The sequence below is a fragment of the Gossypium hirsutum genome, chromosome D07 (genome assembly GCF_007990345.1).
Source record: "Gossypium hirsutum isolate 1008001.06 chromosome D07, Gossypium_hirsutum_v2.1, whole genome shotgun sequence".
NCBI lineage: Eukaryota > Viridiplantae > Streptophyta > Magnoliopsida > Malvales > Malvaceae > Gossypium > Gossypium hirsutum.
The window spans coordinates 19069949-19084703 of record NC_053443.1 but is presented as its reverse complement, the minus strand read 5'-3'; the positions used below and the strand labels follow the sequence as shown (position 1 = coordinate 19084703).

The window sequence follows — 14755 nt, the reverse complement described above, 5'->3', positions numbered from 1 at the left end:
CCCTTACATAGAAGTTGTTTACTGCAAAGCTTCGAAAGACTCGCATTCTTCTTTCATGCGCATAAAATATTCTTTCGAAATTGATGGGAAGAAGAAGCAAAAGGAGTGAAGAAAAGAGAGGAAAGAGAAGAGAGAAAAAAAAAGGAATGCAATGGAAATAACTTAAAGAAAAGAAAATGAAAAAGTAAAAAAAAATATACTTTTAAAGTTTATATGATGTGGAAGCTTTATATTGGCTGATTTTTGTAACATTAGTTTAGGGTTATATAGATAACAAAGTGATAATTTAATACCACTTTGACAAAAAAATTTAAGTACTTACTTGTGAAAGAGTTAAGTTTAAAAATAATCAACTTTAAACCATCATATTAAAGTCAAACATTAAACATATAAGAAGAAATAGAACTATCTATTTCAATAAGAACATCTCCTCTCTAAATGTATGTCTAATTGTGTAGTACTTCGTTTCAAAAGGAAAAATTATGTAATAAATTTTTCAACCAATCAAATTATAGGAAGAGAAATTCCTATCAAATAATTCTACTTCAAGAAAGTACAATCATTAGAGTAAACAAGAGATAATAGTGGTAACATCAAAATCAATCTTGATGCTAGCATCTCTTGCAAGAATCAACCCATGTAGAGCACTTGGATATTAGTGGCAAAATAGAGATTTGTGGGAACTAACCACCTAACCATCCATTTACAAGTGGTATGGTAATAGCTTTCGCTCCTGTAACTTCAAGATTGCCCAAAAAGATCCAACCCAAGACTAGGAAATTTTCAAAGAAACGGCAATCGTAACACGATTATCATGGGTTTAGAGATAAATTACCCCGCACTCTAAATGCCATCTTAAAATTGTGCATTCACGACATCCACCTTATTTGACCAGTCAATAAACTATGGGGTTCTAACTTCTTTGTAACTGAGAAAATATTCCCACGGAAAATATATATTTTTATTAATTAAAAATATTTCACTTTCTGCTGTTTTCTTCCCCCCACATCTGATTCGCACCTAACATCTCTCTTTCCTCCCAACTTCACCACTTTTCTCTCGTCTCTTGAAAGGGACCCCATTTCTTCATTTACCCCCCCCCCAAAAAAAGAAAAATTAAAAAGAAAGTCGATTCATATTTGATTTTTCTTTCGCTTTTGTTCGTGTTCCTGAACCCTTTGAAACCTTGAACTCAAAGCCAGGCTTAAAATCATTTCTTCGTGTTATAAATCTTTTTTTCTCTCTCTCTAAAACCCCTCCAAATCTTGTACTCTTGAATTTAAATAAACATTCCCATTTGGATTTTCTTCCTTTTTCCCTCCCTTTTGGTCTCCTCAAATATTCTAGTTTTTCGAATACGAAAAAAAAGAGGGGGTAGAAACTAAAGAAAAAGAGGCAAAAATGAGAAAATGGAGTTTGTGGGCAAATCCGTGAAGAAAGAGTTCAAAGGATTTGGCCTTCACTCGGGCACTGTTAATTCCTTTGATTCCTCATCTGGGTTTTTCGAGATCGTTTACGAGGACGGCGATTCGGAGGAACTCGACTTTCATCAAGTTGCTTCTCTTGTCATGGCTGACGGTTCTAACCCAATCCTCGAGCCGAGATCCGACCCTGAGTTAGAGGTTCTACGTGAGAAGCCGAGGGTTGGAAGGCCCAGGAAACGACGCCGTGTTGAGAGGAAAGCTCGTGTTTGTCCAGGTAATGCAAAGCAAGAAACCCTAGCGAGTAATGCAAATGTGAATTTGGATACAAATGCTGATTTAAATGAAGGGTTTTCTGGGAATTTGAAGGGAAATAAGAGTGTTGATGGGAATTTGAGTGGAACTTTAGATGAGAAGGGAATTGGGTCTCTCATGGATTTGAATTTAAATAGTAACGGGGATATTGAAATGAAAATTGGGTTTGACTTGAATTCTTCTGGGTTTGATTTGAATCTTAATGATACCTGTTGTAGTAACAATTATTTAAATGATAATAGAATTTCTTGTTCTGAGGGAGAGAGTGTGAAGAAGAGGGGGTGTATTGATTTGAATTTGGATGCGAGTTGCGATGTGGATGATAGTATCAATCTTAATTGCAAAACCCAAGGGAAGGAATGCAGTTTTGATTTGAATTTAGGGGCTGATGAGGAGATTGACAAAGATGCTATTGATGGTAACTGTGTATGGCAAGTGGAAGTGAGAGAATCTGCCACTTGTGCTGACATACTTAAAGAAACTCTGATAATAGAGCAAAATGATGCAGCGGAGGATGTTTCTAGAAATGAATTGAACAATCATTCAGGTTTAGGGTCTGTTGATGGAATCCTTGAGAAGGGTGCCATTGTTCATCAGAATGTTATCAAGGCTGATGATTGTGGTGGAGTTGGATTAGAGGGTGTCCCTGAGTCTGGTACTGCAGTAACTGATGGATGCCAAGTTGATATTGGAAGTTCATTCAAACAAGCTAGTGGTCGAAGAAAGAGAATAAAGCTTGTGAATGGCTTGGATTCTTCAACAGAAAGGGTGTTAAGAAGAAGTGCTCGTAGAGTGTCTTCTAGAAATCATGTTTCAAGCACACCACCACCTGCAACAACATGTGATGTTGCCGGTTTGGCTACATCCCCTTCAGTTAGTGCAGTAACAGAGGAGAAGCCGGTTAGGTCAAGTCGTAGAGTGTCTGAAGAGCCTGTTGTCCTTCCTCCAAAACTGCAACTGCCACCATCTTCTGAGAATCTGAATTTGGATGGAATTTCTGTACTTGATATTTTTTCTATTTATGCTTGTTTGAGGTCATTTAGTACTTTATTATTTTTAAGTCCCTTTGAGTTGGAGGATTTTGTGGCTGCACTGAAGTGCCAGTCTCCCAGCTCATTATTTGATTGTATTCATGTTTCCATTTTGCAAACTCTGAAAAAGCATTTGGTGTACCTATCCAGTGAAGGTTCTGAGTCTGCTTCTGAATGTTTAAGGTATTTTTATTCTTTCCATTTCTTTTCTTTTCTTGCCCTTGCCTTTTAAATATTGTTTTTTGTTTGCCAGTTATCAGTGTTCAATATTTCCTGTTGATCTGACAATGTAGGAGTCTTAATTGGGGTTTCTTGGACTCTATTACATGGCCCAATTTCATGGTTGAGTATCTGCTCATTCATGGTTCGTGGTTGGATTATGGTTTTGATCTTACTAGTTTGAAACTATTCAGATGTGACTATTATAAACAACCTGCATCTGTTAAGGTTGAGATACTCAGGTGTTTGTGTGATGATATGATTGAGGTGGAAGCTGTAAGATCTGAGCTTAATAGAAGGTCTTTGGCATCTGAGACTGACATGGATTTTGATCGAAATATGAACAATGGGGTTTGCAAGAAGAGAAAAGCTACTAAGGACCTGTCAGGTGGATCTGGCTTTACTGAGGAGATAGTTGATGACACTACTGACTGGAATAGCGATGATTGCTGCCTTTGTAAGATGGATGGGAATTTAATATGTTGTGATGGCTGTCCTGCTGCTTACCATTCTAAGTGTGTAGGTGTTGTGAATGCTCATTTGCCAGAAGGTGACTGGTACTGCCTTGAATGTGCAATTGAAAGAGAGAAGCCTTGGGTGAAACCTCGTAAATCACTTAGAGGAGCAGAGCTTTTGGGCATTGATCCTCATGGTCGGTTATATTATAACAGCTCTGGTTACTTGTTAGTGTAAGTTTGTTTTACTCAACCTGTAGAAATAGATTATTAGATAATGATCTCTAGTACTGCTTTATTGTTGTTATTGTTGATGAATCATGAATGCATGTCTATATTTTGAGTAGGAAGTTCTCTCCTGGCTTAATGATGAAGAGTGCACAAAATCTCTCGTCTCTCATTTTTTTTGACTTCTCATTTCCCTCCAAATTCTTATTTTATCAGAAATTGTTTAGCAGTTATTAGTAACTGTTATTAACTCTATTGTAAGGCAATAACTTGAATGGTTTTTTTTTTATTCTTTTAAGTTAATCCTTCAACCATGGAATCTTCTTGTCATTATCAACATAAGGGTTTAGTTAGTTATGATATGTGAAATGGAGGCATCACTGACACGGCCTGTAGCAGCCATCCTCAACAATTATGACATTTCATGTTGCCTTACATATGAAAGAATCATTTATTTGATGTGGTTATGATCTTTTTGGGAATTTCTGGTGTCAATATAAAATCTGCTGATTGATCGTTAGCATGCTTCTGTATTTTTTCATCATTCTTTTTGGATGATATTGTCACACAGTTTTTCACCCAAATTTTTGTTACATATTTCTGTTTGAATTATAATACCACACCTTATATGTAATTTTTTTATTAAATATATGCATACACACAAATAAAGGCACATATATACATATTACAGAGACGTTGCTGAAAATAAAAAAGAAAACCTAGTGTCTTATTCTAAATTTTAAACTTTTATGAATCACAAAACTGGAAGAAGGCAACTAGAAGAGTTTGTGACTTGCAGTAAAATAATTTGTGAATAACAAATGCTAGATTTTAGATTCATATGCACATGTCGAGAAAACAGTTACTGGTTAGAGTTTCATGTTGTTCATGATGAAATAAATTTCTTTCTAATAAACTAATTTTGATGGGGGAGTTTTTTATCGGGTCTTAATAGAATTCGAGATTTGTTTTCTGCCTCTGTTTGTGTCCATTTCTGAATGTGTTGGCATTTATTTTCCCCAATCTTTGTTTATCTCAGATTCCATTGTGTCTTAAGCAGGATCCAATCATTTATTTCCTTCATCTAATAAAATATGGGGACAAAAATTTACTTATGTCAGGGTAAATGACTTGCTGTTTGTTGTTACTTCTGTTGTTACTGATATTGTGTTGTTAAACTTGCAGATTAGATTCATTTGATGCTGAATGCCCATCGAATTACTACCATAGAGATGACCTCATCTTTGTACTTGATGTGCTAAAATCTTCATTCCAGTATGGTGATATAATAGAAGCAATTTGCAAGCAGTGGGATGTAGCTTTAGGCTCAAATGGTGCTAGTAATAACTTTGATTCTCTGCATTCTGCTTGTTCAGGGACACATAGAAAGGTGAAAATTCCTACTGTTAGCTCATCCCTGCCACTTGTGTCTTCTGCAGAAATATGTGTGATAAGGAACGAGACTGCTGATGGCGGAAAACCTGAAGAGAAGGAAGTTGCTGAAATTTCTGGTCATCGTGTTATTGAGGTTGCAGAGTCCACTAACATGTTGGATTTGGTGACTGGAACAGAAATCCCGTATATGAGTTCTGAAGGGTCAGCTGAGACAATGCAAATGGGTTCGGTCTTTCTTAACTTTCAGAAACAGGGATCTGTTGAGGTCTCAAACCAATCTGAGATTCCAGGAAAGTGCTCAACTCTTGAAGATAGTTCTTTAATATCCAATGATTTAGATGCTAGGCAAGAAAGCAAGATAAAGTTCGCATCACAACAAACTCCAGGTGTTCTAAATGCAAAAAGAGGTGATGCTTCACAATTGCAGCCTGGGACTGGCTACGTAAACCACTATAGTTTTGCCCAAACTGCCTCATTAGTTGTAGAAGAGTTATTGCGTAAGCCATCAGAAAAGACAAATGATGATTCCCTCAAATCGCTGGAGGAGATAATTGGAATTCAGATGAAGGTTATTTTGAAGAAATCTAATAGGTTTCATTGGCCGGATATTTATAATCTATACATAGATGCTCGCAAAGAAAATTGTGGATGGTGCTTCTCCTGCAGATATCCTGTGGATGATACAGACTGCTTGTTTAGAATTACTTCAGGTTGTGTTCCAGAAGTTTCAAAAAGTGATATGTTGGACCTTCAGTCAAGATGGAATAAAAAGGGCCATGTTATAGATGTCATATATCATATATTTTCCATCGAAAACCGCTTGAGTGGACTTCTGTCGGGTCCATGGCTGAATCCGCAATACATGAAGATCTGGCATAAAAGCATTCTCAACGCATCTGGTATTGTATCTGTTAAGCATTTATTGCTAACGGTAAGTATTTTCTGCAAAACTTAGAAGCATTTTCACTATGGTTTTTAGGGCTTCAACATAGCACTTTATATATGGCTCTAAGATCTAACTGAACCTATAACCATTCTGTCTTTTATGTTACTGCAAAGTCTAACTCAACCTCTTTCAAACTTCCATGCGCTTGCACACTCATAACGCTGATTGTTGCAAAATGAAAATTTTTTCAGAACTGTTATTTCGTGGAAGCAATGGTTAGGTCAGTTTGTGTTTCTTTTGGCTTCTATGGACAGTTTTTTCATTAAGATCATTGATATTTTAGCGTTAAATTGGGTTGCCTTAGGTTGGGCTGGACATTTGGGTTTCCACAAACTTTTTTATATCATTATGCAAAAGTAAATATTTATCAGGTTCAAATAATTTTGGAGTTTGGGCTAGGATCAAGTTTGATTCGTCGAATTTTTCAGTGACTTCTTATCTGGTTCACTCAGTGTTGTAGAAGGTTAGATGAGTTAGTTTGGTTATGCTAAGCTTTTACCACCTCAGCTTCTCATTGCTTGCTTAAGCTAGATACTAGTCATCTATCAACTATAATTGCTTCAAGCATATACCTTTGGTCAATGATGTAGGTTATACTACTTGGAGCATATTCTCTATATTTTCTGATATTATTAATCTCACAATGGCTGTACAGTTAGAGGCAAATCTGCATCATCTTGCTCTTTCAACCGACTGGATGAAACATGTGGATTCTGCTGTCGTTATGGGTTCTGCTTCTCATGTTGTGATTGCTTCAAGTCGTGGATCTGCAAAGCATGGTATTGCAAGAAAAAGGGGCAGCTGCAATGATAACGAGAGTAACCCTACTTCTAATCCTTCTGTAGGGCCAAGTATTTGTTGGTGGAGAGGTGGTAGGGTTTCTCGTCAGTTGTTCAATTGGAAGGTTTTACCCTGCTCTTTGGTTTCTAAGGCTGCTAGGCAAGGTCTGCACTTTTCCTTTTTTCTTCTATGTTTTCTGGTTGGTATTGTTACTTAAAAAATGAATAATGATTCTGAATTTCTTTAAAGTTGAAATTCTTCAGGTGGAGGCAAAAAGATACCTGGCATACTCTATCCCGAGAGTTCAGATTTTGCAAAGAGAAGCAGATCTATTGCATGGCGAGCTGCTGTTGAGTCATCAACTAGTATAGAACAACTCGCTTTCCAGGTATGACTCCTAATTGCTCTCATGTCTTTTTGTAATAGAGTACTAGCTTGAAAAGTGGATGGAATGTTGATGCCAATCTTCCCGCTGTTTATGTTGATTGAATTGTATAGAAATGATAGGCTAACTTCCATCTTGATGCAATTTTACTATTATTTTGCAATTAATGCCAATTAACTGCGGTATTTCTATACACAATATCCTTTGGCTTAATTTCTTTCTTTTTCATTCAAATATTGATTTCTTTCTCACGAGGCCATATGGAAAAAAACTATATATAGCTATATATAAACCCATGATTCTATATGGGAAAAGACTATATAACTGTGGAAAATTTCAAATGGGCATTATGTAAATTAAAATTGATTTATAATAATTTAATGCATTTAATGAATTATTAATACTTTCCTGTTAAATGAAAAGATTGTTTCCTTGTTTTATTTTATTTTTTAAAAAAATTGTTACTTGATTAAAAGCTTTGTTAGGGGAAAAATGGTTTGAAGATAGAATATTGGTAGAAGGGGAATTTCTCGGGCTTCTTTGTTGGTTTTCTTGGGGAGTTTTGGTAAAAGAGGGGAACTTCAGGTCTTTGTTTTTGTTAACAGTTGCTGTATTTAACTTTTATTGGAGCTATATGATGATTTTTGGTTGTTTTGGGAGGAAGAGAATGGTGGTAGATGTTCCATTTTAGATGTATATTACAGAAAGTAAAAGCTTCAAGTGAAGAGGTAAAGACTAAAGAACAAAAATGATGTGTTTACTGGCAGTGTTTTCTGCAAAGATGACATGCAGTAGATGGAGGAATCGGGATTTGGGGCTTTTGAGAGGTGAACTTAAGGAGAATGTGGCTGGGTTGAAGAGAGAAATAGCCCCAAAGGCAATTTTGTACAGAATTTGCCTTCATACGTTCCCATATATGAGAATAAAATTCCTATAATTCGTGATAATGTGATACACATGGGGAAGCTACATTCCAAGGAATAAACCTCACCAAATGTGGGTGCCTCGCTGCAATTAAAATCTGAAAAGTTGGACACAAAACTGAAATTAACTGGCAGGGAAAGGTCTGGCTATTTGAGAAAATTTTAGTTTTTGCCCTGGGCTCCAATAGGATCCAACTCTAGATGTCTTGTGTATTTCCAGCTTATCTTGCACATGCTAGATATGCGTGCAAAGCAAATGCTATTTAGTTCTAGTATCTGTGTATTGTTTCTTTATTTGATTTTTGTTAACTACGGTTACATCATTAAGCCATATGTCTGAAGTGGATGCAAGGCAGTTTATAATATTTTACAATTGACCCTACAAAATGCAGTTTATAATATATTCAAAGTACTCATGAACTAGTCACTCTATTGAATGCTGGCTTACTTTTCATATGTTCTATTTTCAGGTAAGAGAACTTGATTCAAACATTAGGTGGGATGACGCTGAAAACACACATCCTCTCCCTACCTTACCTAAGGACTTTAAGAAATCAATTAGACTATTCAAGAAATGTGTTGTGCGCCGAAAATCCATAGAGACAGATGTGGTGAAGTATCTTCTTGATTTTGGGAAGAGGAGAATCATCCCTGAAATTGTCAAAAGATATGGGACTGTTGTTGAAGAATCTTCAAGTGAAAGAAAGAAATATTGGTTGAATGAATCTTATGTGCCTTTGCATCTTGTGAAAAGTTTTGAAGAGAGGAGAATTGCCCGGAATTCTAATAAGATGGTTTCTGATAAAACTTCTGAGATCAGTAGGATGGCAAAGGAGTCATCAAAGAAAAAGGGGTTCTCCTATCTCTTCTCTAAAGCTGAAAGGACTGAGTATTATCAGTGTGGGCACTGTAACAAAGATGTCCTCATCAGGTAGAAACAATCATTCTATTACTTTTAGTGCTCTGTCATTTCTAATAGTTTTTAGTTCCATGGTATTGGAAGAAAGTATTAACAGAATTGTTATTTCTAAGATTTCCTATCATTGAAATGTCAGTACTTTGTTTTCAAAATTTGCTAATAAAGTATTAACAGAATTGTTATTTCTAAGATTTCCTATCATTTGAGATGTCAGTACTTTGTTTTCAAAATTTGCTAATAACTAAGACTGAAAATAGAAAGGAACTTAAAAACTAGGTTGTGCCAGTTTTTAGAGGATAATAACAGAATTGACTTTTTGACATTTTTTCGCTTGGTGTTGATAAATCTTATTCGTTTACAAGATAATAACACTGACTATATTTAGGATGGATAATTGATCTATTTAGTCTACTCAACTCTTATTTAAGCACTAATAAGAGAAGTGGCTAGCAAAGAGAAGTGATAAACCCTTCACGGAGAAGTGATTGAAAACTTTAAAGTTAAGTGATGAAGTTTTTTTATGAACTAGAGACTAGTTTTTGGTTTAAATAGATGTTCAAGCATAGGCATTTTCATAGTTAATGGCTTTATACTTAATGGGTCGTTGTTCCTCAACTATTTCATTTAATTAACTATGTTTATTGTTTTTTTTTTTTATTATCTAATTGGCAGGGAAGCTATCTGCTGTCAGTATTGTAAGGGTAAGTGGTGCTCTTCTATATTAAAGTGTATTCGACTTGTTTTTGTTTTTACAAAGTGGCGCTCTGCGTGCTTGATGGTATTGCTTTAATGAGCATCTAACTTCACAGGTGCTTCTTTTTACATATATTTCACATTTCTGATTAGGTTGATATAATTTCAGGGTTTTTTCATAAGAGGCATGTTAGAAAATCTGCTGGAGCTATCATTGCTAAGTGCGCGTATACATGTCATCGCTGCTTAGGTGGCAAGTCGAATGTCAATGTTAAAAAAGGGGGAAATATCATGAAATGGAAGGGTGACACAAAGGGGCAGAGGACAATCACAAAAAGTGCAAGGAAACTGCCACAAAAATGTATTAGGGCCAATGAAAAATCACTGGCAGTTCGAATGTCACTGCGTTCACGGAAGGATAAAAAGGGTGCTGCTGCTGTGCCACTGCGCCGATCACCTAGGAAAATAAAATACATTTCTTTGCAAAAGAAAAAGCCTGGTAGGTGCAAGAAAGGCAAAAAGAAATCAAAGAAGAAAGCAACTAAGAAGATAAAGGAAATTACTTGGCAGAGGAAGAGGACAAGGATTTACCATAGTTTCTGGCTTAATGGTCTTCGGTTGTCTAGTAAGCCAAATGATGAGCGGGTGATGCAATTTCAAAGAAAAATGGTTTTTGATCCTTCCGAGCATAAGATTGTCTCCCCTGATCCACCCAGATGTTTTCTTTGTTGTGAATCAGGATATGCATCTAATTCAAACTATATTGCATGTGAAATTTGTGGAGGTAATTAGTTTTCAGCATTTTTATATCAGTTCACTGTAGGCGACTGCCTATTATTATAGACATCAACTACTGATGCTTGAAAAAATTTCCTCCTTTTTGCTTTTTCATAATATTCCTTTCAATTAATTTATGCAGAATGGTTTCATGGAGATGCTTATGGGCTTAATTCGGGGAACAAAAGCAAGATTATTGGATTTAGGTGTCATGTCTGCCGAAAGACGATCCCTCCTGTCTGTCCGAATATGATGGCCACAAGAGTTGATGAAATCTCTATTGGCTGAGTTGCAAAATGGTGTTAGTACTTGGGACTGAATCTTCTGAAGAACATGGCGCCCTCTCCCTATGTCATGTTAATTATAAAAGTCTCCCAAGTGAAGCTCGTCAAGGTTCATTGGCAAACGGGTGCTTGCATAAGGAGTAATTATTTACCAATTTGGCTACAAGTCAGAGTCCCATCTTGGATTATAAATTGGGACTACTTGATGAGAATCAGAGTATAGATGCATGACAAATTTTAACATTGATTTGAAACCATATACACTAACGTTAACATCTGATGAGAAAGTTAGGTTTGCAAGATATTAGAACCAATACAGGACATGATGCTCCTGCAATTGTGGCGGATGAGGCAAAGTGGCATTCCCGTGATGTTCTGCAGTATTCGATTGAAGGATACCTTAGATCATGACAGCTACCTGAATGTTCTGGAGTTCGCAAAACCAGTTGAAAGTCAGGTTGCAGATGGAGCTTCTCCTGAGTTTCATCCAGATAAGTTAGCATATCTGTTGAATTGTTAGATGATAGGGCGAAAACAACTTAGGGTAGGTTTACAGTCTAAAATTTAATTGGTGTAACAAGACCTGGATTAAGTGGTAGGGCCTTGGATTTGTTTGTAGGACTAGAGTTACATGTAAATTTTCTGATGTAGAAATCATGGAATATTTTTAAATGGCACATAGGAATGATTCATTTCCAAATAGAAAAGTGAGTTTATGTGAGCCTGAGTCTTGAGCAAAAGCAGTGGTCCATGCAAACATTGCTTTGCTTAATTTATTTTACTCCCATTGAAACAATGCTGACTTCATATTAATAATCAGAAACCTTGCAATATCAAATTCAGTATTTTTATACGACTATTTAGCCTTCCATACAAGAGCAAATTTTTTATTTAAAATATCTTTGGTAATCTAATTTAAAGGAAGTTCTTAGATAAAGTTATTGATTAAATCGATTAAGGCTCTTTTTGGTTATATGCAATAGAGGTTGTTTTTGTTTTTGTCTTTTTGGAAAATAAAAAATATTAAAAAAAAATATGTTTAGTGAGAACTTTAAAATAAAATAATGAAAAATAAAATGAAAATTAGAAAAAATAAATTGGTTTCATTGTTTTTACTTCAAAAGTTCTGTAAAATTGAAAATGAAGAAAATTGAGGGATTTTTAACTTTAAATGAATTTACATGATTTAAACCTATATAAATGCTATAATATATAAATGTAATGATAATTCTTTTTAACAATTTTTAAAATATTAAATTTGATGCCATGATTTGTATTTATATAAATACATTTTTCATTTTTCATTTTTATATTATAGAAAAAATAGGTATGGAACATGTTTTCTTATTTTCATTATTAAAAACAAATTTTTATTTTTGTCTATCAAAAGCATTCTTCAATTTTCAAATAATAGAAAATAAAAATCATATCTAATCTCATAAAAATTGAATAGTTAATTCAAAGGGTTAATAGCTAATTTGATTCTTAAGTTTAGTTAAAAGAATTTATCCCTAAGTTATAGTTAAAAGAATCTTTTAAAATTTTCTTAACAACAATTCTAAACAAGAAAAAATTGTTTTTCTATAATATAAGCATGAAAAATAAAATTTAAAAAAATCATTTTGATATTTTTATTTTTTATCATAAATATTGGAAGATGTTTTCAATTTGGTAAAGGTCTTCTTTACTAATGGAAAATTACCAAAGGGCATAAATGACCCTAACATTTTTTTAGGAAGGGGTGGGATGAAGTTGCTCATTTTTCCCCTTTTGGACTGTGCAATTTTAGTTATAAGATTATTTTAAGATTATTGGTGACTTTGTTAAGGGACATTATCCATCTGTCTTGATCAACCTTTATAGAAATACAACATAATATTATTATTGCATATCAGATGCTCAAGGCTAAATAAGGCATATATGTCGATTATTTTTATTTAGTCTTTTTAGGTTTTTTTTTAAATTTGGGGAAATAGGTGGTTTGTTGGGTACGATTTCACTCTCTCTTCAGATTTTTTTAGGGTTAGGGTTTTAAAGGTGAAACCACGAAAGTTTATAGGTAGATTTGAAGGATTGGGGATGTGATAACACGACTCATAACACACATTTCATATGTCATCCTGGGATAGAATCATTACCTCAAAAACTCATCCTACGGAAGTCGGGTTTCGAGGTGGCAGTGCTTGATATGGTCACAGATCGAAGTCTAAGTGGAGGTCCCAATCGGCGGCCATGATACGATTATGAGTTCGAGTATAATCGGGGGCCAGTTGACGGTCGTTATGCGATCATGAGTTCAAGCTTTTTGGATACCCACAAATTATGCCTTATATATATTGTACATAAGATTGATGTCATAATCATAGGGAAAAACGAAAGTCTTTCCAGTGAAATCAAAGTAATTTTCTTTTCTCTATTTCCAGACAGCCAGTATCTTTAATTTTTCATTCTTATTCGAAGGCTGACACCGAGGTAGACACAAGAGGGCTCTTAGGCGGAGAACGGATGTTTCGTCGGAGTAGAGGTCAAACTCGGGTCGACGCGACAGTCGTTGTAGTTATTAATGTGTTGTTTAATAACGGCAATCATTTTCGTCCCGAAAGGAGCATTACCTTTACTCCAACGACAAAGCAGCTGCCTGCCGGAGAGACCTCTTGCGTCCACGACGATGTCGGCCTTCAAATAAGAAGGAAGGTTAAAGATACCAACTACGTGGAAATAGAGAAAAGAATTACGCCGATTATAGTGGGAAACCCACTGTTTTTTCTTATGATTATACCTTTAAACTTATGTATGGAATTTGTAAGGGAACATTTCCGAATATCCAAAAAGTTTGAGCTCGTGGCTGCGTAACGACCGTCAATTGCCTCCCCCATTATACTCCAATCCATGACCGCATAACGATCTTCGATTCAGACCTCTACATAGACTTCCACCCGTGACCGTACAAAAGCAAAGTAATCCTAAAACCCGACATCCACAAGATAGGTTTCGGAGGTAATGGTCCCATCTTGGTAGGATATATGAAACGTGTGCATCTTGGAGCGCGATATCGCATCACCGACTCAAGACTACCTCGAACAGAAAATTATATTAGCGGCAAAAATTTTTAACATTGAAGCTGGGAAGAAAACGGAGAGGAATATTATAAAATGGAGGGATAGAGGGTGAGAGAGATGATATTTTTGGGATTGTGGAGTATAAGATGGAGCCCCCTTTTATAGGCATGAGGGAAGGGTGAGATTGTATTGTAGAGGAAAAGATCTCGCAGTCAAATACGCATTGCAGGACCAACGTTTTTCATCGAGTATCTTCAAATCAAATCTGCCAAAAAATTGTCCAAGTTAGGTACTTTTTTTTAGGTTTTATCAAATGTTAGTGAAACCTCGTCCAGCTAGGCAAGCTTCTCTGCTGACGTAGCAAGAAAGCACACCTAGCTAGGCGCACATTCCACCATTATCGCTTGAGTGGTAAAAATGTACTTGTCTTCGAAATGAATTAGAAAGATTGTCATTCGTGAAAATTTAATCGAAATGAATAATATACAAAATAATTAAATAAAACTATAATATTTTTAAACAAGCATATCAAAAAAGTTAGAACAAAACTTGAGAAAATTGAGAGAGTTGAGAGTTTAAAAAGAATTGAAAGAATTAAATTTCAGTGAAAAGAATGAAAAATGATCTGGTATTCAACTAGAAATATAATTACCGTTGGCCCTTAAAAAATTTTACCGTTAATGTTTAATTAAATGATCGTTGGTGGAAAGTGCGTCTGATTGGGCATGATTTCAATTTAGATGACAGGAAAACGTGTCAAGTTCTTTCCCCAAAAACAACCTATAATTTAAAAAAATAACGGCCTAAAAGGCCAAATAAAAAAAAATAGCATATATCCTTATTTAGCCTATGCTTAATTCTTTAAAAAGTAAAGAAGAGACAAAAAAGAAGCCTTTGTAATGAAACTTGATTTGGCAAAAAGGCC

The 14755-nt window shown here is 35.3% G+C and overlaps 1 protein-coding gene across 4 annotated transcripts; it reads left to right on the top strand.

Moving 5' to 3' along the window:
• Positions 1-986: 986 nt before the first annotated feature.
• LOC107954303 (DDT domain-containing protein PTM) lies at positions 987-11492 on the top strand. Of its 4 annotated transcripts, none has more exons than XM_016889816.2 (10): positions 987-2950; positions 3061-3675; positions 4855-5003; positions 5109-5995; positions 6666-6954; positions 7054-7178; positions 8569-9029; positions 9690-9718; positions 9880-10494; positions 10630-11492. In XM_016889816.2, exons 1-10 carry the CDS (start codon positions 1410-1412, stop codon positions 10773-10775), a joined length of 4857 nt encoding a protein of 1618 aa, XP_016745305.2. In that variant the 5' UTR covers positions 987-1409; the 3' UTR covers positions 10776-11492. The 4 variants fall into 4 exon arrangements, with proteins under 4 accessions (XP_016745305.2, XP_016745303.2, XP_016745306.2 ...); XM_016889815.2 differs by having other exon boundaries at positions 1017-2950; positions 4855-5009; XM_016889814.2 differs by having other exon boundaries at positions 998-2950; positions 4855-5995.
• The last annotated feature ends 3263 nt before the right edge of the window (positions 11493-14755 follow it).

What these genes read in the sequence shown, in the direction of transcription:
- LOC107954303 (XM_016889814.2), top strand. Translation starts at nt 1,410, where the DNA reads ATGGAGTTTGTGGGCAAATCCGTGAAGAAAGAGTTCAAAGGATTTGGC. An exon ending in AGCTCTGGTTACTTGTTAGT is followed by an intron (nt 3,676 to 4,854) that starts GTAAGTTTGTTT and finishes TTAAACTTGCAG; the next exon opens with ATTAGATTCATTTGATGCTG. An exon ending in TTAAGCATTTATTGCTAACG is followed by an intron (nt 5,996 to 6,665) that starts GTAAGTATTTTC and finishes ATGGCTGTACAG; the next exon opens with TTAGAGGCAAATCTGCATCA.